At 40.6% G+C, this 17,483-nt stretch overlaps 1 protein-coding gene across 1 annotated transcript; it reads left to right on the top strand.

Annotated features, from left to right (window-relative positions):
- Positions 1-687: 687 nt before the first annotated feature.
- SMIM28 (small integral membrane protein 28) lies at positions 688-4,523 on the top strand (the record flags this gene model as incomplete). Its single annotated transcript, XM_084890838.1, has 2 exons — positions 688-799; positions 4,140-4,523. The coding sequence occupies exons 1-2, from the start codon at positions 689-691 to the stop codon at positions 4,521-4,523; spliced, it is 495 nt and encodes a 164-aa protein (XP_084746964.1). The 5' UTR covers position 688.
- Positions 4,524-17,483: the final 12,960 nt, after the last annotated feature.

Below are 17,483 nucleotides of genomic sequence, written 5' to 3'. Positions count from 1 at the left end.
ATAATGTTATCAAGTTTACAAGATAGTAGGAAGACTGTTCTGGTATCAGTAATTTGATTTAAAAAAAAAACACACAAAAAACTTTTGAAACCAATAAACCTTCCAGCCAGTCTCAGCTATTGTCAGTCTGGCTTCTGTACAACATTATCATTAGCATCTTTCATCTAAATAATTCACTAAAATGTTATTAATGAGTCTGTTTCTCTACCAAATACCCCTTCTCTTGGTACCATATTATCCAGGAATAATGAAAGGAAATTCAGCTTGCGGTTTCTCTGGCTCAGCTCTGTCTCTGGAGAAAGACGCAGGAAGGGGAAGGAAGGGAGAGGGTCTTGCTTCTGTCTACATATAATCAGTTCTTTATTCTCTAAGACCATTCGTTGCACTCTAATGCTCATGCGGGGAACTCCTCTGCCTGAAACCTATTTCCGCATCTGATATTTGATGCCAGCCCTCACAGTGAGAAAGGCCACAGAAGCAAATCCAGAGGCACTGAATTTACATACAATCAGCCCTGAGAGGTCTCTCCGGTTGGTTTCTTTTCCCTGTTGTCACTCATTAGAGAACGAGTTTACCCACAGCCATCGGCCCAGCACATCCAATCTGGACCCAGGCCAAGAACAAGCAGCACTGCTGAGATCTGGGCAGCGAGGTGGAAGGGTGAGCGAGGCCCCGGTTGGATGAAAACATGCGAGGCCTGCTGGGCAGCAGCTGGAGGAAGTTTGGGCATGCTGGCAGGGGCACCTACGAGTGGCTGACGAGCGAACCGAGCCTACCTCTTCAGGAAACCCAGCTGCAGGTCTGTACCTATTGCCTTTTCTTCCCCAACGTACATCATGCTTAAACCAGCCGTGCCTGTTATGTTTAGGATCTTAAAACTTAGTGGCAACATTTTACATGGTGGGTCTGACAAAAATCCGATTTCACTGATTGGCGTGGTCTAAGGAAGTAACTTGAAAGTTGTATTCTTGTAATTCAAGTGAAACTTGACACATATCTTCTAAGGATACCTGATATAGCAAGTATGTCAAAGAATCCCGGAAATTAGGGGTCAACACAATGTTATGCCTTGGTTTTACAGTTTGCTCTTTGCTCAGTAAGCAATGTCTACACCTACAACACTAAGAAACTTCCTTTGGCTCTCCAGCTGCATAATGACCCCTGTTTCTCAGAGAAGCCAAGATCTGACTTCCAAAAGGGTAGCAGAGGGTTAAGGAGGTTCTGTCTCGACTAAGACAGCTGCTTTGCTCTGTCTGGGAAATCATCAAAGAAGCATCAAGCTGAGAAGCATTAAGGTAAAATATTGGCAGAAACCTAAGAACTCAGAATTAATTTTATCATCAGTAGGGAAATATAGTGGGACCACTATCTCTTAAGTAAAAGGAAAACAGACCTAGTTTCTTGTTTATTGGAAAGTCAACTGATCAGATTGGTATGTAAGTTCTACAAAACCACCTTTTACAGAAAAATACTTATACATGCATATATAATGATATTTTTTCAGCAGTTACACTTTTAACTGGATATTTCTCTAAAACATTCCCTGAACAACAAAGTCTTTGCATCAATATACACATCTGAGAGATATTAAAAGTTAAGAAACCACTTTGAAGGAAGTGAACAAATCAGGACATCTAATTAAAGACAACGTCCATTCTGCACTTTGAAAAAGCAGAACAATTTGAACTTATCATGAATCAGTAAATAAGTTAAGTTTGACCCGCAGCTCTATGCATCCCTTCACTGGGAAACAGGAATGCTTTATCTCAAGAAATTGTCATAATCTGCTGCGTCAGATAAGCAGTGCCCCTCAGTATTTGACAATTCAAGTTCGCCTGTGGAAGTTCTGATTGCAGGAGTGAACTGTTTTTGCAGCTAGTATTGATAATACAAAAGTGGCATAATAGTGAATAATAGGGTTTATTACAAAAAATCTTTTAAATAGAACATTAAATATTTTTATGTTTTATGCATAGTGAATGTCCAGTCTGCAATAATTTAAATGTTGATGCCCACAACTATTGAGAAACTATAATCATCCATATAACCTATGGAAAATGAAAAATATAATCATGCAAAATGGTCCATGTTTAGCAAGATTAAAGAGTGATTTTTTTAAGTACTAAGAGATAATAGCTTTAAATTTTTTAATGGTTCATTTAGGGGGAGAAGACAAACATAGTTAAGTTGCTTTTTGATTTCTTAATAATCGTGGAAAATTATTTATGAATTCATCTACTCTTACAGCTTTTGTAATCGAAGTCCCTCCTTATATCGCCACAGATTTTAAGTGAATAGTTCTGACAATAAACTAGATTATGTATGAGAAAACAAAGAATCCATAGTTTAGAAATGTTAAGAATCACACACACAAAAATATTCTTCTGACATAAAAATATTAATGTTGCTAAATCATTTTCTGAGAAAATATTTATCTATTAAAATACAAACTTGGGAATGCCAAAGTTTTCCCACACTAAATGTTCATCCTTATCAATAGATCCAAATACATAATAAACACCTAATACCCACCAAGTGCTTTGCATGTAGTGATTCACTAAATCCTCATTCTAATCCATTCAGAAATGTTATTTTCATTTCATAAGTGAAATGAAAATGAAAACCTGGGCCCAGAGGGCACCAGTGAGTGACCCGTGGCCACACAGCTATTAGAAGGTGGCCTGAAATCCAAAGGCAGAGTGGTCAAACCCCAAACATGATACTCTACTTCCCAACAAAACCTTTTATTCTTATGCATTTCAAGCTAAAATATCTTAACTCATGTCTTACCAAAGACAAACATCTGGCAGTACAAGGATTAAGTAAACCACCCAATTTTCAGTCAAAGTAACACACATACTTGTAAATCCTTTAAGAAGTAAAAATGATTACATGGTCAGTGCTAGATAAGCCAGTCTCTTAAAGGTCATGGCCAGAAAAAACAATTTTCCTTTCCACCAAAATCAAGAGAACCCAGATCTCAGTTTTATTATGTCTTATTCTAAACAAGTTGATAAAGAGCTTAGTATTTTGTTGTCTTAAACACAATTAAGGCTTTAGTGGTTGTGTGTGGGGTTTTTTTTGTTTGTTTGTTTGTTTTTTTGTTTTTTTTTTGTTTTTTACTTTCCTTTAGTAACGGGTATAAATATTTACATTTGTTGCTGTATGCTTTATACAATAAAGAAGCATTTTAATTTTTCATTATTTCTTAGTGGCTTCATTTGAAGTAACATCTATGCAATCTGCAACAGTATTTTTGTATTATTTTTCTACCTTGCTGTTGAAATATCATTTCCTGCCTGTTATAGTATTTACTCCATCAGGATTCATAATTATCTTCTGAGCTAATGCTAAAAATCAACATCTCATAGGCTGCCTTAGAATTTATGTGCAATTCTTTTCCTTAAGAGTTTAAACTTTTTCACTTTCATCCTACAAATGTTTTAAGAACAAATAGAAGAAAAATGTAAATCTAACCTAAGAGTCAGCTGTCAAATCAGACTAGAAATGTTACTTACATGTGATGTGAATGCACCTCAGATTTTACTCCACAATTAAAGAAATTAAGTCCCATATGATTTGTTTGTGGCAATAAAACACTATTGGTCTAATTCCAAAGAAAATACATAAATAGAGTTATTCAAAGAATGAGGGATGGACCTACCTTCTAAAATGTATTCTAATGTGTATCCTTTAGTGGAAATACTGTAGGATGCCATCAACATGTATTTTGGACATTTTATCTTTTAAAAAAATATATATTATTGATTTTCTACAGAGAGGAAGGGAGAGAGATAGTTAGAAACATTGATGAGAGAGAAACGTCGATCAGCTGCCTCCTGCACACCCCCCACTGGGGATGTGCCCGCAACCAAGGTACATGCCCCTGACCGGAATTGAACTCGGGACCCCTCAGTCCGCAGGCCAATACTCTATCCACTGAGCCAAACCATCTTTGGCTATTTTGAACATTTTAAATCCACACTTTTATCTTGTCAATTTGCTCACTTCCATGTAGGCTCAAGTTCATGGGCATAAGTGAACGAACAAGTGATTTCTAGAGTGAGCAAGCCATGATCAGAATGAAAGGTGAAACGCCTGTTGCCCTCTCCTAACCCGGCCTCATCCCCTCCCCGCAGGGCACCCAGCAGATCAGTTCCAGCAAAGACGATGTGGAGCCCTTCCTGTGCATCCTGCTGCCGGCCACCATCGTGCTGTTCCTGGCCTTCCTGCTGCTCTTCCTGTACCGCCTGTGCCGGGCGCCACGGCCGCAGGGCCAGGTCTTCACCATCGACCTGGCCGAGCACCCGCCTGCTGGGGAGGACGCCGACCTCCTGCCCGGCTTGCCCTGGAGCGGGGAGCAGGACTTCCCCTACTCGCCCCTGCCCATGGAGGCGGCCCCCCTCTCCGCGGGGCTGCCCCCCTCCTACGAGGAGGCCACCAGGGACCCCCCTGGGGAAGAGGCCCCGGGTGCGGGCCTTCGGGAGGCAGAGGGGCCGCCCGGGCTGCAGGAGCCCGTGTAGACAGACTGCTCCGGGGAACCATGCACCGCCCAGCTGTCACCCTGCATGGACCCGCCTGAGAGGCCAGCAGACAGGGCATCAGGCCAGGAGTCTGACTCCTGGGGGAAGGGGACCCGAGGCTGGACACACGTCAGCCCAGTCAACCCGTCTCCAAGCTCCTTAAGAGAAACCTTGCCCGGGTTGTTCTAAAGATGTCAGGGATCTTCCAAAATGTATAACCCTCCCGAGGGAAGAAGAAACAAAAGGCCAGTTGTATGTGCGCTGAGAACAAGAACTAGAATTACTGGTGAGCTTAAGAACTAGCTATGAAGAGATAGCAGAAACATGCCGAGAAGCCCAGGATCACTGCTTTTGCCACAAATAAAAGGTTTCCTCCCACATAGGCCTCTCCCTTCTGGGTGAGGGCGTCAGGGTGGCTAGAGAGTCCCAGAAGGAAGAAAAAATACCTCGAGAGCCCAGAGGTCCACGGTGTTGTAGATAATGGTGAGATGTCTCAATATTGATAATGAAAGGACAGATTATTTGCATACATTTTTGTTCAAAAAATAATAAAGCTCTTCCAGATCATCTCCTCCTTGTGGCTCTTGCTTCCTAGGGTGGCAGATCAGGGTTAGTGAGCTGCGTGGGCATGGCTGGCCCTGCAAAGCGGGGGCCCAAGAGCTGCTGCTCTAACACCTGCTCTCCGGGGACCGGACCGGCCCTGAGGCCCTCACCAAGCAGCACTCACAGCAGAAATCACTTTAGCATTGGAAGGTACAGGTCAGAGATTTGGATCACCTGAGATTAGCACTTATCTTATAAAGCACATAGTCCAAACTCCTGCTTCACAGGTGTCAGAACTGGAGCTCAGAGAGTCCAACTGGCCTGTCAGATGGCAGTGCCTCAGGGGAGGCAGAGCCTGGCCTCTCTGTCCTGGCTGCAGCCCTCCCACGGAGTCAGACCTTCTCCCAGAAAACTGCAAGTGGGGAATTTCAGTCCGTGCCCTTGGGGGGGGGGGGGGGGTGTCAGGCCTCCCAGCAGGATGAACACGGCTGAGATGGGACTAGATGAAAATCTCCCTTTGTGATTTCCTGTGGGGAAGGGGAGGAGGATCATGTGCCACTTGGGAGGATGATCAGGATATCCATGAGGCTGGGGGAATGACATGTCCAGTCCTTATATTCTTACTCCACGATATAACTTTTTGGGAAAATATTTTTACTTTTTATTCACAGTACAAAGTGCAAAAGTAGACAACCGCTTTGGATGTGAACATTTTTATGCCGGATATGCAATGTGGCACAGCTTTAGGAAAATAAAATAATCTAAAATAGGATACATTTATTTTTAAATGTTATCTGGTAGGAATAATAGTACCTTTGAGGACTGAAGCAAAATATAACCTATTTGAGTTCAGATAAATACAACTTCTTTCAGGAGATCTATTTGGAACAATTTCCTTGTGGTCTTTAAGGGAAGTAAGTAAATAAATGGAAATGAGCAGCTCAGCAGAGAGCCTGCTTCAGGTTTTATTATTAATTTTTTTTAATCCTAAGGCTCTAGTTCTGTGTGAGACTCTGTTGATTCTCTCCCAACTGTGTTGTCTTTCTTTTCCTTGTTAACAGATCCCTGATTTGGTTCTGGGATCCTGGAGCCATCTACGTAAGTCAGACCAGCGCCCTCCAACGCCAGGGGACTTATATCCTGATAGTTAATCATGCGGATCTCCATGCCTTTACCAGGACTGATTTTGTTTTGGGGTTAGGGAAAGACCTATATAGAAAGGCAGGCTTGTTTTTTGTGGGTTATTTTTTAAGGGTTGCCTAATATTAAAAATAGATCCATGAAAGGAAACACTTTGCCTCTTGGCTGTATGTTATGTGTCTGCCTGCGATGCCCAGGGCTGCTATAGCCATCTTGCAACCATGAGCTAAGACAACAGCCAGGACTAATATGGAACAGTAAAGAAGAAAGATGGAAAACCCCTGGGTTGATTGCGTTGTAAAGCAGCTGAATTAACCCTGCAACTATCTGCTTATTAGTGAGAGCATATCCTTCCTACTGCTTCACACCACTTAAGCCAGGCTTGTTACTTTAGGAAAAAGCAGGTCAACTCCGACAATTTTCAGGGATATTAAGGAAATGCATTGCCATGTTTTAAAATGATCTGATAAGACGTATTTGAAATAAGTAGTCAAAGCCAGGACTCATTTGCAATGTTATCTGAGACCGAGAGAAGGAACCATTTTCTCTTATGGAAGCAAACTGAAGCAGCGAACAGGCGAACTATTAACCAGGCGTGGCCCAACTACAGCCCGCAATCCTAATTCCACTTGTTATTGGACAACCTGAGAGACAAGAACGGTTTCCACATTTTTTAAATAACTGAAAAAACATCAAAAGAAGAATAATATTTCATGACACAGGAAAATTAAATGGATTAAAATTTTGGCGTCTACGAACAAAGTGATTGGGACACAGCCGTGCCCACTTGCCTATGGCTGCCCCCTCACAGTTGAGTAGGCACAACAGAGACCATATAACTTTCAAAGCCCCAAATATTTACCTTCTGGTTCTTTAACGAAAAAGCGTGCTGACCCTTGTATAGACCAGTGGATTCCAACCCAAGAAGCCTAGTACAATAACTTGGGGAGCTTTTAGCAATACTGACACCAGAACTCACTTAGACCAGTGGTCAGCAAACTCATTAGTCAACAGAGCCAAATATCAAATATCAAATACAATAACTGAAATTTCTTTTGAGAGCCAAATTTTTTAAACTTAAACTTCTTATAATGCCACTTCTTCAAAATAGACTTGCCCAGGCCATGGTATTTTGTGGAAGGGGCCAAAGAGCCACATGTGGCTCAAGAGCCGCAGTTTGCAGACCACAGACTTAGACCAATTAAATAGAAGCAGATCCAGTGACTCATATGAAGGCCAGGGTGAACGTTCTTACTTTAGGTAACATGAGGGGCCACAGAATACATGTAGACAGACATGCGGTTACAGGGCTAGAGAAACTCGGTGTGTAAATGTAGCTTTAAGCCAACATTTTACCTTCTCGGTAAACTCTTTCCTGAAGCCATCAGCCTAACCTGCAGTCAGCTGGGTTCACCAACCAGGATTTCCAAGCAGAATATTAGGAATAACCGCGTAAACAGTGTATCCTTGTTTAAATGTTGACCATTGGCAAGCATGGGCAGTATGGGCTGCTAGCCACCCAAGAAAGGCAGAGGGGAGTTGAGGAAAACCCACAAATGAAAGAACTGGACTGTTCACAGCTAAGAAGTATTTTGGCAGAAATAACTATAGCCAGAAAAGATTAAACATGGGAGGGAGTATAATAAAAACAGTGGCTAGAATGTCGACATTTTCACAAAATTCTACCCTGGACCAGACAATATCCTTAATGCAGCATTTTATAAAAAAGAAAAAGGAGCCCGTTTCTGGTCTGGCTTGTAAGAAGGTTGGTAGTCATCGCTCTGTCCCAGCAACAAGAAAAAGCTGAACAAACTGGAAATTCAACATTTCTCCTTCGTTCCATCAGAGACCTGAGGTCACAAACCGCTGCCCCCAAAGAGACAGACAGACTCAGAGAGTCACGACTCACCGGAGCAGAAGTCCACCAGCCGGAACCTCCTCGGGAATCAGGACCTATGGGGAAGCTTGAACTGTAGTTGGCGGACTGCAGGGCTCAGAAGACAAAGCTCAGAAGTAACTGCCTCCAGGAGCCCCACAGGTTCTCCCAATGAAGGAAGGCCCGAGGAAAATCCCCTGCAGCTTCTAGCAAGGGGCGGGGAAAAAGAACCACTTGGAAATCCACCAGAACTTTCTGCTCCTCTTAACAAGGCCTGCCCTCAGGAGACACCATTTAAATGGGCCTCACCTGCCCAGGCTTTATTGGAGCCTGAGTGGTCTGGGGAGGAGACATGCCCAGCCCCAGCTGGCTCTAGCCTAATGCGGAGGAAGGAAAATCCCCAGCCCCAGCCCTCTGTCCACCTGGTGCCACTTAGGGGGGTGAAAGAAAAAAAAAAGAAAAAGAAAAACCAGACCAGACAAGCACTTGTGAAGTTCCCTTTGCAGAAGCAAAGGCTTACAAAGACTGACACCTAATCATAGGACTATGAACAAGCCTCTAACACCCACCTAACCTCCACAATAGTAAAGGTCTACTTACTGCACTTTCCTTTACTCAAGACATCAAGTCCACCATATTTAAAGGCAAGAAGAGACTGAGCAAGCATTAGAACCAGACTCAGATGTGGCCCGGATGTTGTTTGGAAATGTCAGACCAGAAATGTAAAATAACTATGATTAATAGGCAAAGGGCGCTATTAGGAGAAGTGGACCACATGCAGGAACAACATGCAGTCAGCAGAGAGACGGAAATCCTGAGAGAGAACCATGAGAAATGCTTAAGATAAAAGACATGGTAAAGAATGAAGACTGTCTTTGATGGGCTTAATAAACTGGACATAGTTGAGAAAGAATCTCTGAGCTTAAGCATGTTAATAGAAACTTTCCAAAAAAAAGACAGTGATTATTAAAAAAAAAAAAAAAAAAAAAAAAAAAAAAAAAAAAAAACCACACACACACACACACAAAAAAAAAAACCAAAAACACAAAACCCACATACACCACAGAACAGAATATCCAAGAACTGTGGGAGACAACTATAACAAAGGTGCTACATACCTGTAATGGGGATATCAGAATGAGAAGAAAAAGGGAAAGAACCAGAAGAAATATTGAAGCAATAATGATGGCAAATTTTGCCAAATTAATGTCAAACCATAGATAGACCCAGGGAACTCAGAACATTATGCAGAAATAATACAATCAAATAAATAACAAAAACCCTACGTCTCAGCATTTATTCAAACTGCAAAAAAACAAAGATAAAGAAAAGGAACCTTGAAAGAAGCCATTGGACCAGGGCATTGAGAGGGGGAAAACCACCTACCTCAATTTTGTATCTTGAAAAATTATTCTTAAAAAATGAAGGAGAAAAACTTTCTTAGAAAAACAAAAACTGAGGGAATTTGTTGCCAATAGACCTACCTTGCAAGAAATGTTTTTAGAAGAGAAAGAAAATTATATAAGTCAGGAACTCTGATAAAGAAAAAGCATTACAGAAAGAATAAGTGACAGTAAAAAAAAAAAAAAAAGCATTTATATTTTTCTTATTCTTAAGTAATCAGATCACAATTTGTTCAAAATAATAGCAAAAATGCATTTGATGATTACAGTTTATGTATAAGTAGAATGAATGACAGCAATGATACAAAAAAACAGGAGAGAGGAATTAAAAGTATTTTTGTCATAAAATACTTATACTCCCATGAAGCATATAATGTTACTTGAAAATGGACTTGGATTAGTTGTAAATGCACATTACAATTCTAGGGCAACCACTTAAAGTTATGTTTAAAAAGAAGTATAACTGATATGAAAGAAAGGAGAGAAAATGGAATCCTATTAAATGTTCATTTAAAGCCACAAAAAACAGGAAAACAGTGGAAGACAAAAATAGAAAGAACAAGAGCCCTGAATAAAAAAACAGTAACAGTATGGTAGATATTAATCCAACTATATCATTATTCACTTTAAACTTCAATGATTTAAACACACCAATTACAAGACAGATATTGTCGGAGTAGATTAAAAAATAAGACCCAACTACATTTTGTCTACAAAAATCCACTATAAATATAAAGATAAATGTAAATTAAAATAAAGGCATGGAGAAAGATATATTATGCTAACACTAATTTAAAAAGTAGCAGCTATATTAACTTCAGTCAGCAGATTTTGGAGCAAGGAAAGTTATCAGAGATAAAGAAGAGCTTACATAACAATAAAGAGATCAGTTCTCCGAAGACATGATAATCGTTAAAGTATATAAACTTAACAACAGAGTGTCAAAATACTTGAGGCAAAAACTGATAGAACCTCAAGGAAAAGTAATGAATGTGCTATTTTAGTTGGAGACTTCAATACCCCTCTATCAGAAACAAACAGATCTAACGGGCAGAAAATAGGTAAGGACATAGTTAACTTCAACAACACCATCAATCAACTGGATATAATGGACTTCTATAGAGCACTTCACCCAACCACAGCAGAAAATGCGCTCTTTTCAAGCTTGTATGGAACATTCACCGATATAGAGCATACTTTTGTCCATAAAACACATTATAATATGTTTAAAAGAATAGAAATCATACAACCTATGCCCTAAGACCACAGTGGAATTAAACCAAAACTCAGTAACGAAAATAGCTAGAAAAAAACAAAATACTTGGATTTTAAACAACTCATGGGTCAGAGAATAAATTGAGAGAGAAATTTTAAAATATTTTGAACTAAGAAGGGAAATCAAGTTATCAGAAGTTGTAGGAAGTTGCAAAAGCATTTTATCTATACACACTTACACACACCCCTACAGAGATGGTTTTAGAAAGCAATATATTAATAGTTTGTATCAAGAACTGAATTCCTTTTCAAATTACTCCAGATAAGCCACAGATAAGTGGTATTTATTTCCACTTTTCCCATATCAGAATTGGGCATCATGAACATCAACAATCTCTTGAGTCCTGGTCCTGTTCTCAGCACAGTGCAGTACACTTCAATACAGAGTTAAAACATATCCTCTCCTCCAATTCCCCAAGGTTTTCAGATAATACACATCGTTGGATGGTTTGAAGGACCAATATTAGCATTCATCTTCTCCATCTGGATGACTTTAAGCACTGGATCTCCTTGGTTCTAAATTATTCATTATTTACTACTTTATCACATTAATAACACCTGCCTCAGAGGGTCGTTGGAAGGATGCCATGTTAAAACACATGTCTGTCCTAAGGACACAGTAAGTGCTGGCTCCTATCTGTATTTGTCATCCCATATAATATGGCATGCAGTCCCACTCTCTTGTAGCAAAACTGACACATCTCAACTTCTCAGGGTGGGGCTAGAACCCACCTGTCCATCAGCTACCCCAGGCACCAAGTGCAAAGCTAAAATTACTTTTAGAGGCTCATAAAGATGTTATAATCTCTTTTAAAAATCAGAATTGTAAAATTCAACCTTTGGGGTCAGAGATTATAACCATCTTTACATCAATACCATCATTAAATATAATTTTTGTTTTGTTTCGTGTGTTTTTTTACAAGAGAAGGAACCTACTAAGGCAAAAAAAAAAAAAAGGCCCACCACAGTCAAGAGAGGGAGACTATCCCAGTTCAATGCAAGCCAACTTTAGGCAAAGAAACAAGAGAAATCTGAATTTTTTTTGAGGAAATAAGAACTGATTTCTTTTTCTCCTTTCCTACTCACGATTTTAATAAGCTTTCTCCTATAGGGAAAAGTGGAAGAATACAACACGTGGCTGCTCAATGGCAGGGAACCAGGGGAGTTCAAACAACAGATTTCAGTTCTTAATGAAATGATCCAGAGATTTTATTCATAAAAGACCATGCGAATAACTACATTTATCAGGACACGACCTGCATTGGTTAAGACAATGGTCTTGAGCCACATGCAGCTCTTTGGCCCTTGAATGTGGCTCTTCCACAAAATATGATGGCCTGGATGAGTCTATTTTGAAAAAGTAGCATTAGAAGAAGTTTAAGTTTAAAAAATTTTGCTCTCAAAAGAAAATTCAATCATTGTACTGTTGATATTTGGCTCTGTTGACTAATGAGTTTGCCTTATCTCACTGGGTTAAGAGATAACTTCATATTACCTCTTAGAATCCTCAAAATCACTTTAGGTGAGTACCATCCTCTTGTACAAATGAAGAAACAGATTCAGTAAGGCTGATCCAAGTGCCCACTGTCACACAACCAGAAAGCAGCAGGGTTGGGATGGAAAGCCAGACTCAAACATCGGGTTATACCTCAGCGGAGGCACCTTCTTCTGACCTGGAGTAGGGGTGCTTAGTATGTTGAAGGACACACGTTTCAGAATTTGTGACTAGGGCAGGATTGAAACTATGTTTGGCCCAGAAACCGATGCCCGATTCCAGTTCACTGGTATTAAAAAATATTTCAACTCTTATACTCTCACAAGTAGAATGGCCACATACAGAGACATTGCTTTGATGGTCTAAAAAAAAAAAACTAAAAAAACCCCCCAAAACTCCAGCTGGGAAAGCAACATTAATGGATCCTGTAAAGCAACCTGTCTGTACCTCATCCATTAAGTCCTCACGCCTGGGGAAACTAATGTCAACTCATCATGGAATATTCAATTCGTATAATACTGGACCTGGAAAACACACACACACACATATTCCTAAACATTAAATAAAAACTAAAAAACCAAAACCAAACTAAAATGCAAACTTATAATATATTTCAATATGAATTTAAATTAATGTAAAACCTATAGTTATATGAATATATGAATATAGAATAAAAACAATATAATCTGCAAATAATATCCTTAAGTGTAAATACAAACCAGATATCCAGAGAGTAGACCTCAGAGGTATTGCAAGGCAGGTTTTATTTTATTTTTTAAATATATTTTATTGATTCTTTTACAGAGAAGAAGGGAGAGGGATAAAGAGTTAGAAATATCAATGAGAGAGAAACATTGATCAGCTGCCTCCTGCACACTCCCTACTGGGGATGTGCCCACAACCAAGGTACATGCCCTTGACTGGAATCAAACCTGAGACCCTCCTTGAGTCTGCAGGCCGACACGCTAGCCACTGAGCCAAACTGGTTAGGGCTGCAATGCAGGTTTTAACTGGACAGGACACTAGGAAATTCACTTCAATCAATGTTCTTCAAAGCAAATAGTAACTATTTGCTACCAGTCCCAGTTAAATTAATTAGAGCAATTGACAGTGGGTGTGTAAAGATTGCATAGAAATTTATTAACATTTTTACAAAATCCATGCACATCACCAGTGGACTCATCTTACTGAGCATGATATAGACCAAGTAAATTATTCTTGAACCCGTGAGTTAAAAAATGAGTAGTGAGCTGCAGGTAGTCTCGTGCTGTAGAATCATATATTGGTTTATGATGAATCAGAATTGTTTTTAAAGGGAGTCTTTCATGACAGACAGCTTGAGAGCACTGACCTAGAAGGTGAAATGTCACAGACATTACTGCTAAACTTCCTCCGTCCTGCCACTCACCTCTCCCACGCCTGGAACTTACTATGAACATGAGACTCAAACTCAGGTGTAGAATGGCCCAGGGAGACCATGATGCAGGACCCCTAAGTAGGCTGAGAACTGACTGGTTCAAGACTGGGGCAGGGCAGCTCCACTTCCTAGAACAGAGAGCACTGAAGCACCTCTGTTCTAAAAAGTCACTAGGTAGTCAAGTCCAATTCTACCAATTCTGCAATTTGTCCTAATCAAGGAATAATGCAATGGTGTATGGCAGTGGTCGGCAAACTCGTTAGTCAACAGAGCCAAATGTCAACAGTACAAAGACTGAAATTTCTTTTGAGAGCCAAATTTTTTAAACTTAAACTTCTTCTAACGCCACTTCTTCAAAATAGACTCGCCCAGGCCGTGGTATTTTGTGGAAGAGCCACATTGAAGAGGCCAAAGAGCTGCATGTGGCTCGCGAGCCGCAGTTTGCATACCACGCGATATGGCAACAGCAAAAGCCCCATACATAAGAGCTTAAGAGAACATCTTCACAACCCTACGTTTTTAGGAAATGGTCTTTAACCCATAACTATTAGAGACATTTCCTCCTAGCTGTAGAAAGGATTTGCTTTATTTTTAGAGCTTTTTTTGAGAATATGAGCTGTCTAGTTGTGGGGTATTGGTTGTCTCCTTTTATTCAAAAGCATGAAGCTTTGAAAGTCACATAAATGGCGTCTTTTTTTTTTTTTATAAACACTCACCACAGTTTCAGAAGTTATATCAAGCCTTATATTGATTAGAATTAACTTTTTAATTTTTAAAGACATTCCCAGCTTCAGACCTTCGCTTTCTTATCCTCAACCCCACATTCAATAAGTGGCTCTTCATTTTCTGTGGGAGAAAGGTGGTTCACAGGTGCTCCTAAGAACACTCACCCACATCTGTGTTTCTGACCGGCACTCATCCAACATTTATCAAGCAATTATGTGTCAGGCACTGAGCAAAGGGCTTAGCATAAAAGGGGGCTTGCTGGGTTGTTTTGTGTCTTAATAATAGATGAGTATTATAATCCTCACAAATAAATAAATAAATAAATAAATAAGCCGGGCAAACAAAAGATTACATTTCCTGTTAGAATACCAACTTTATAGTCATTATATCTGAGGCAGTGGTAACAATAAAAAGACCAAATCGTTGCCCTGGTAGGTGTTCTCAGTGGTTAGAGCCTCTGGCCCAATCACTTCTGACTGGGCATGTGCAGGAAGCAACCGATTGATGTGTCTCTCTCACACCAATGCTTCTCTCTCTCCCTCCATCCCTTCCTCTCTCTCTGAATATGGAAAAGAAAAAAAAAAACAGCCTCAGGTGAGGATTAACAAACAAAAAAGCAAAAGACCAAATAGTTCTTTACATCGTGGGTGCAAGAATGACCCCAGAGTAAAGAATGACTTGATAGAAAAATATGTGGAGTAGAACCAAATTTTATTCATTGCTAACACCCACCAGCACCTCTATAGCACTACACATAGAAAATACACTTCCAGTTATTATTCCTGAAAAACAAATTACCTCAAAGTGAGTGGCATTAGAATAACAACAATTTGTTACACTCGCAGATTCTGTGGCCTCTGTGGGGCTAGCTTGTGTCTGCTCCATGACCTTGGGGGCCTCGGCGTGGAAGAACTGAGGATGCCCAAAGGCAACTCAGTGGTGGGGGCCTGGAGTTGCCTGAACCCTTGGTCACTCACATGTGAGGTGGTTGATGCCATTGTCAGCCAGGACCTCTGCTAGGGACCCACACATGGCTCTCCATGGAGCTGCTTGGGCTTACTCTCGGTGTGGTTGTTGGTTTTTTAAGAGTAAGTGTCCCAAAGAGAATATGATGGAAGTTTTTAATAACCTATCCTCAGACATCACACAGTGTGACTTCTACTGTAGTCACACACCTGCCGAGTTTCAGGGAAAGGAAACATAGATCTTTACTTCTCGGTGGAAGGTGTGGCAAAGTCACATTATAAGAACAGAATGTTGCACAGGACTTAATGCTGCAACTACTTTTGGGAAATAAACTCTGCCACAAATATCAAATAATCCATTGGTGACTAAAAATGTCACGGTTAAACATCAGTACTTGCCTCAATTCTTTGAGTTCTTGGAGAACACAGCGTGACTATATAGTCACTCTTAAGGTCTTATGATTTGCTTTGGTGAATGAAACATGGATGGGAGTGACTTATGTAACTTATGGTAGGAAGCACTGACAGCCAATCCTCATCATCCATAGACTCCGTATTTGCAAACTCACCAACCTGCTAGTATGTGTTTGCAGCTCCAAACAGCACCCTCGCCATCACTGGTGGACCTGTGCATGCGTAGAGCACTGAACAGTGTGAGCCACTGTTTAGAGAAAGGGAGTTACATTTTATTAAGGGCAGGGCCACATGTTCCCAGCTGAGGTTAAACAAAGCAGAGGTCCGCCCACTAGGTTCAGCTCTCACACAGTAAAAAGGTGTCCTTTCTGAAATCTCTGTAGTGCCATGTTTTCAGCATTTTTTTGGGAGGGATGGGGGTGGGAGGGGGGTTGGCGGGTGATCTGGCTCTTCAAAATGACCCCAGGCATAGTGCCGAAGTGAGTTTAAGCACCGGAAGGCTGTGATGTACCTTTTGAAGATGTTACGCTGAAGCATCCATCTTATATAAAAACTGTGGTTTGAAATCTTAACCCTGCTGTTTTGGCTTCTGTAAACGCTTGCTTGCTTAAATAATAAGGAAAATAAGACTACTCCCATTCCAGAGAGGCTGTGGACAGAGCTGTCAGTGCTGATACCAGGCCAGGCCTTGAGATTTGGTCTCATGGCCCCTTCCCAGCATGTAGGCCTTCTTTCCCAGAAGGCTCAGGGGTCTCATTCCAAATTTAGGAGACAAACAAGCTAGGAAAAGTATAAATAGAATAGGTTTTCTCCGTGTGTGTGTGTGTGTGTGTGTGTGTGTGTGTGTGTGGCAGGGAGTGGAGGCAGAATTTGAAAGGCACATTTTTCTCTGGCCCTGCCCTTAATAAAATGTAACTCCCTCTCTCTAAGCATGGCTTGTTTTGTGTGTGTGTGTGTGTGTGTGTGTGTGTGTGTTTCCGGTCCTCTGTGACAATGCTGGTTGTGAGTTCAGTATTAAGGATTTAATCGCACATATTAAATTAGATATCTTTATACAACAACGCACATAACATACCAGTAGATCAGAATGTTCAGGCTCACAGGAAACCTAACTGAATTTCATCTAGAAGCACGGGTTCAGTGCTCATTTGGTCAATGTCCGTGGTGGCTGGACTGAGCAGCCGCTGTGCCTGCTGCTGCAGGACTCTCCAGGGCCCTCCTCCCCAGCCGCTAGGCTGAACGTGGAGGCACCAGGTTATAAAAGCGCCACGTGGCACCTGTGAACACTGATTAATTAGGAGCTAATAGGAATAACAACGTTGCCATAATTAAGCAACAAGAAAACTAGCTGGATTGTTTTGACATATGGGTATTAAACTTGAGCCTTCTGAATTTCATTAAATTTGTCCTAATACAAATCTTATTATTTTGAAATAAATGCTTTGCTTTCTTTTCTTCTGTTCTTTTATATAACTAATTATCACCTTGTAAATATAGATAATGCAGCTTAGTCACCTGCTGTTATCTTTATTAACTGCATATTCCACACCTTATAAAACGAGTGTCTCCAAATTTAGCCTCAGTTTTTCTACAAGTAAAAAGCCCCAAGAAGGCATTGATAACCATAAAAGGTACTCTGCAGATGAAAAGAAAAACAGATTTCTTTAACAAAAATGTAAATTGCTTCCCATTCCCCTAAAAAAACA

This window comes from Pipistrellus hanaki (assembly GCF_964339955.1).
Source record: "Pipistrellus hanaki genome assembly, chromosome: 7".
Lineage (NCBI taxonomy): Eukaryota > Metazoa > Chordata > Mammalia > Chiroptera > Vespertilionidae > Pipistrellus > Pipistrellus hanaki.
This window is presented reverse-complemented; position numbering and strand designations above follow the sequence as displayed.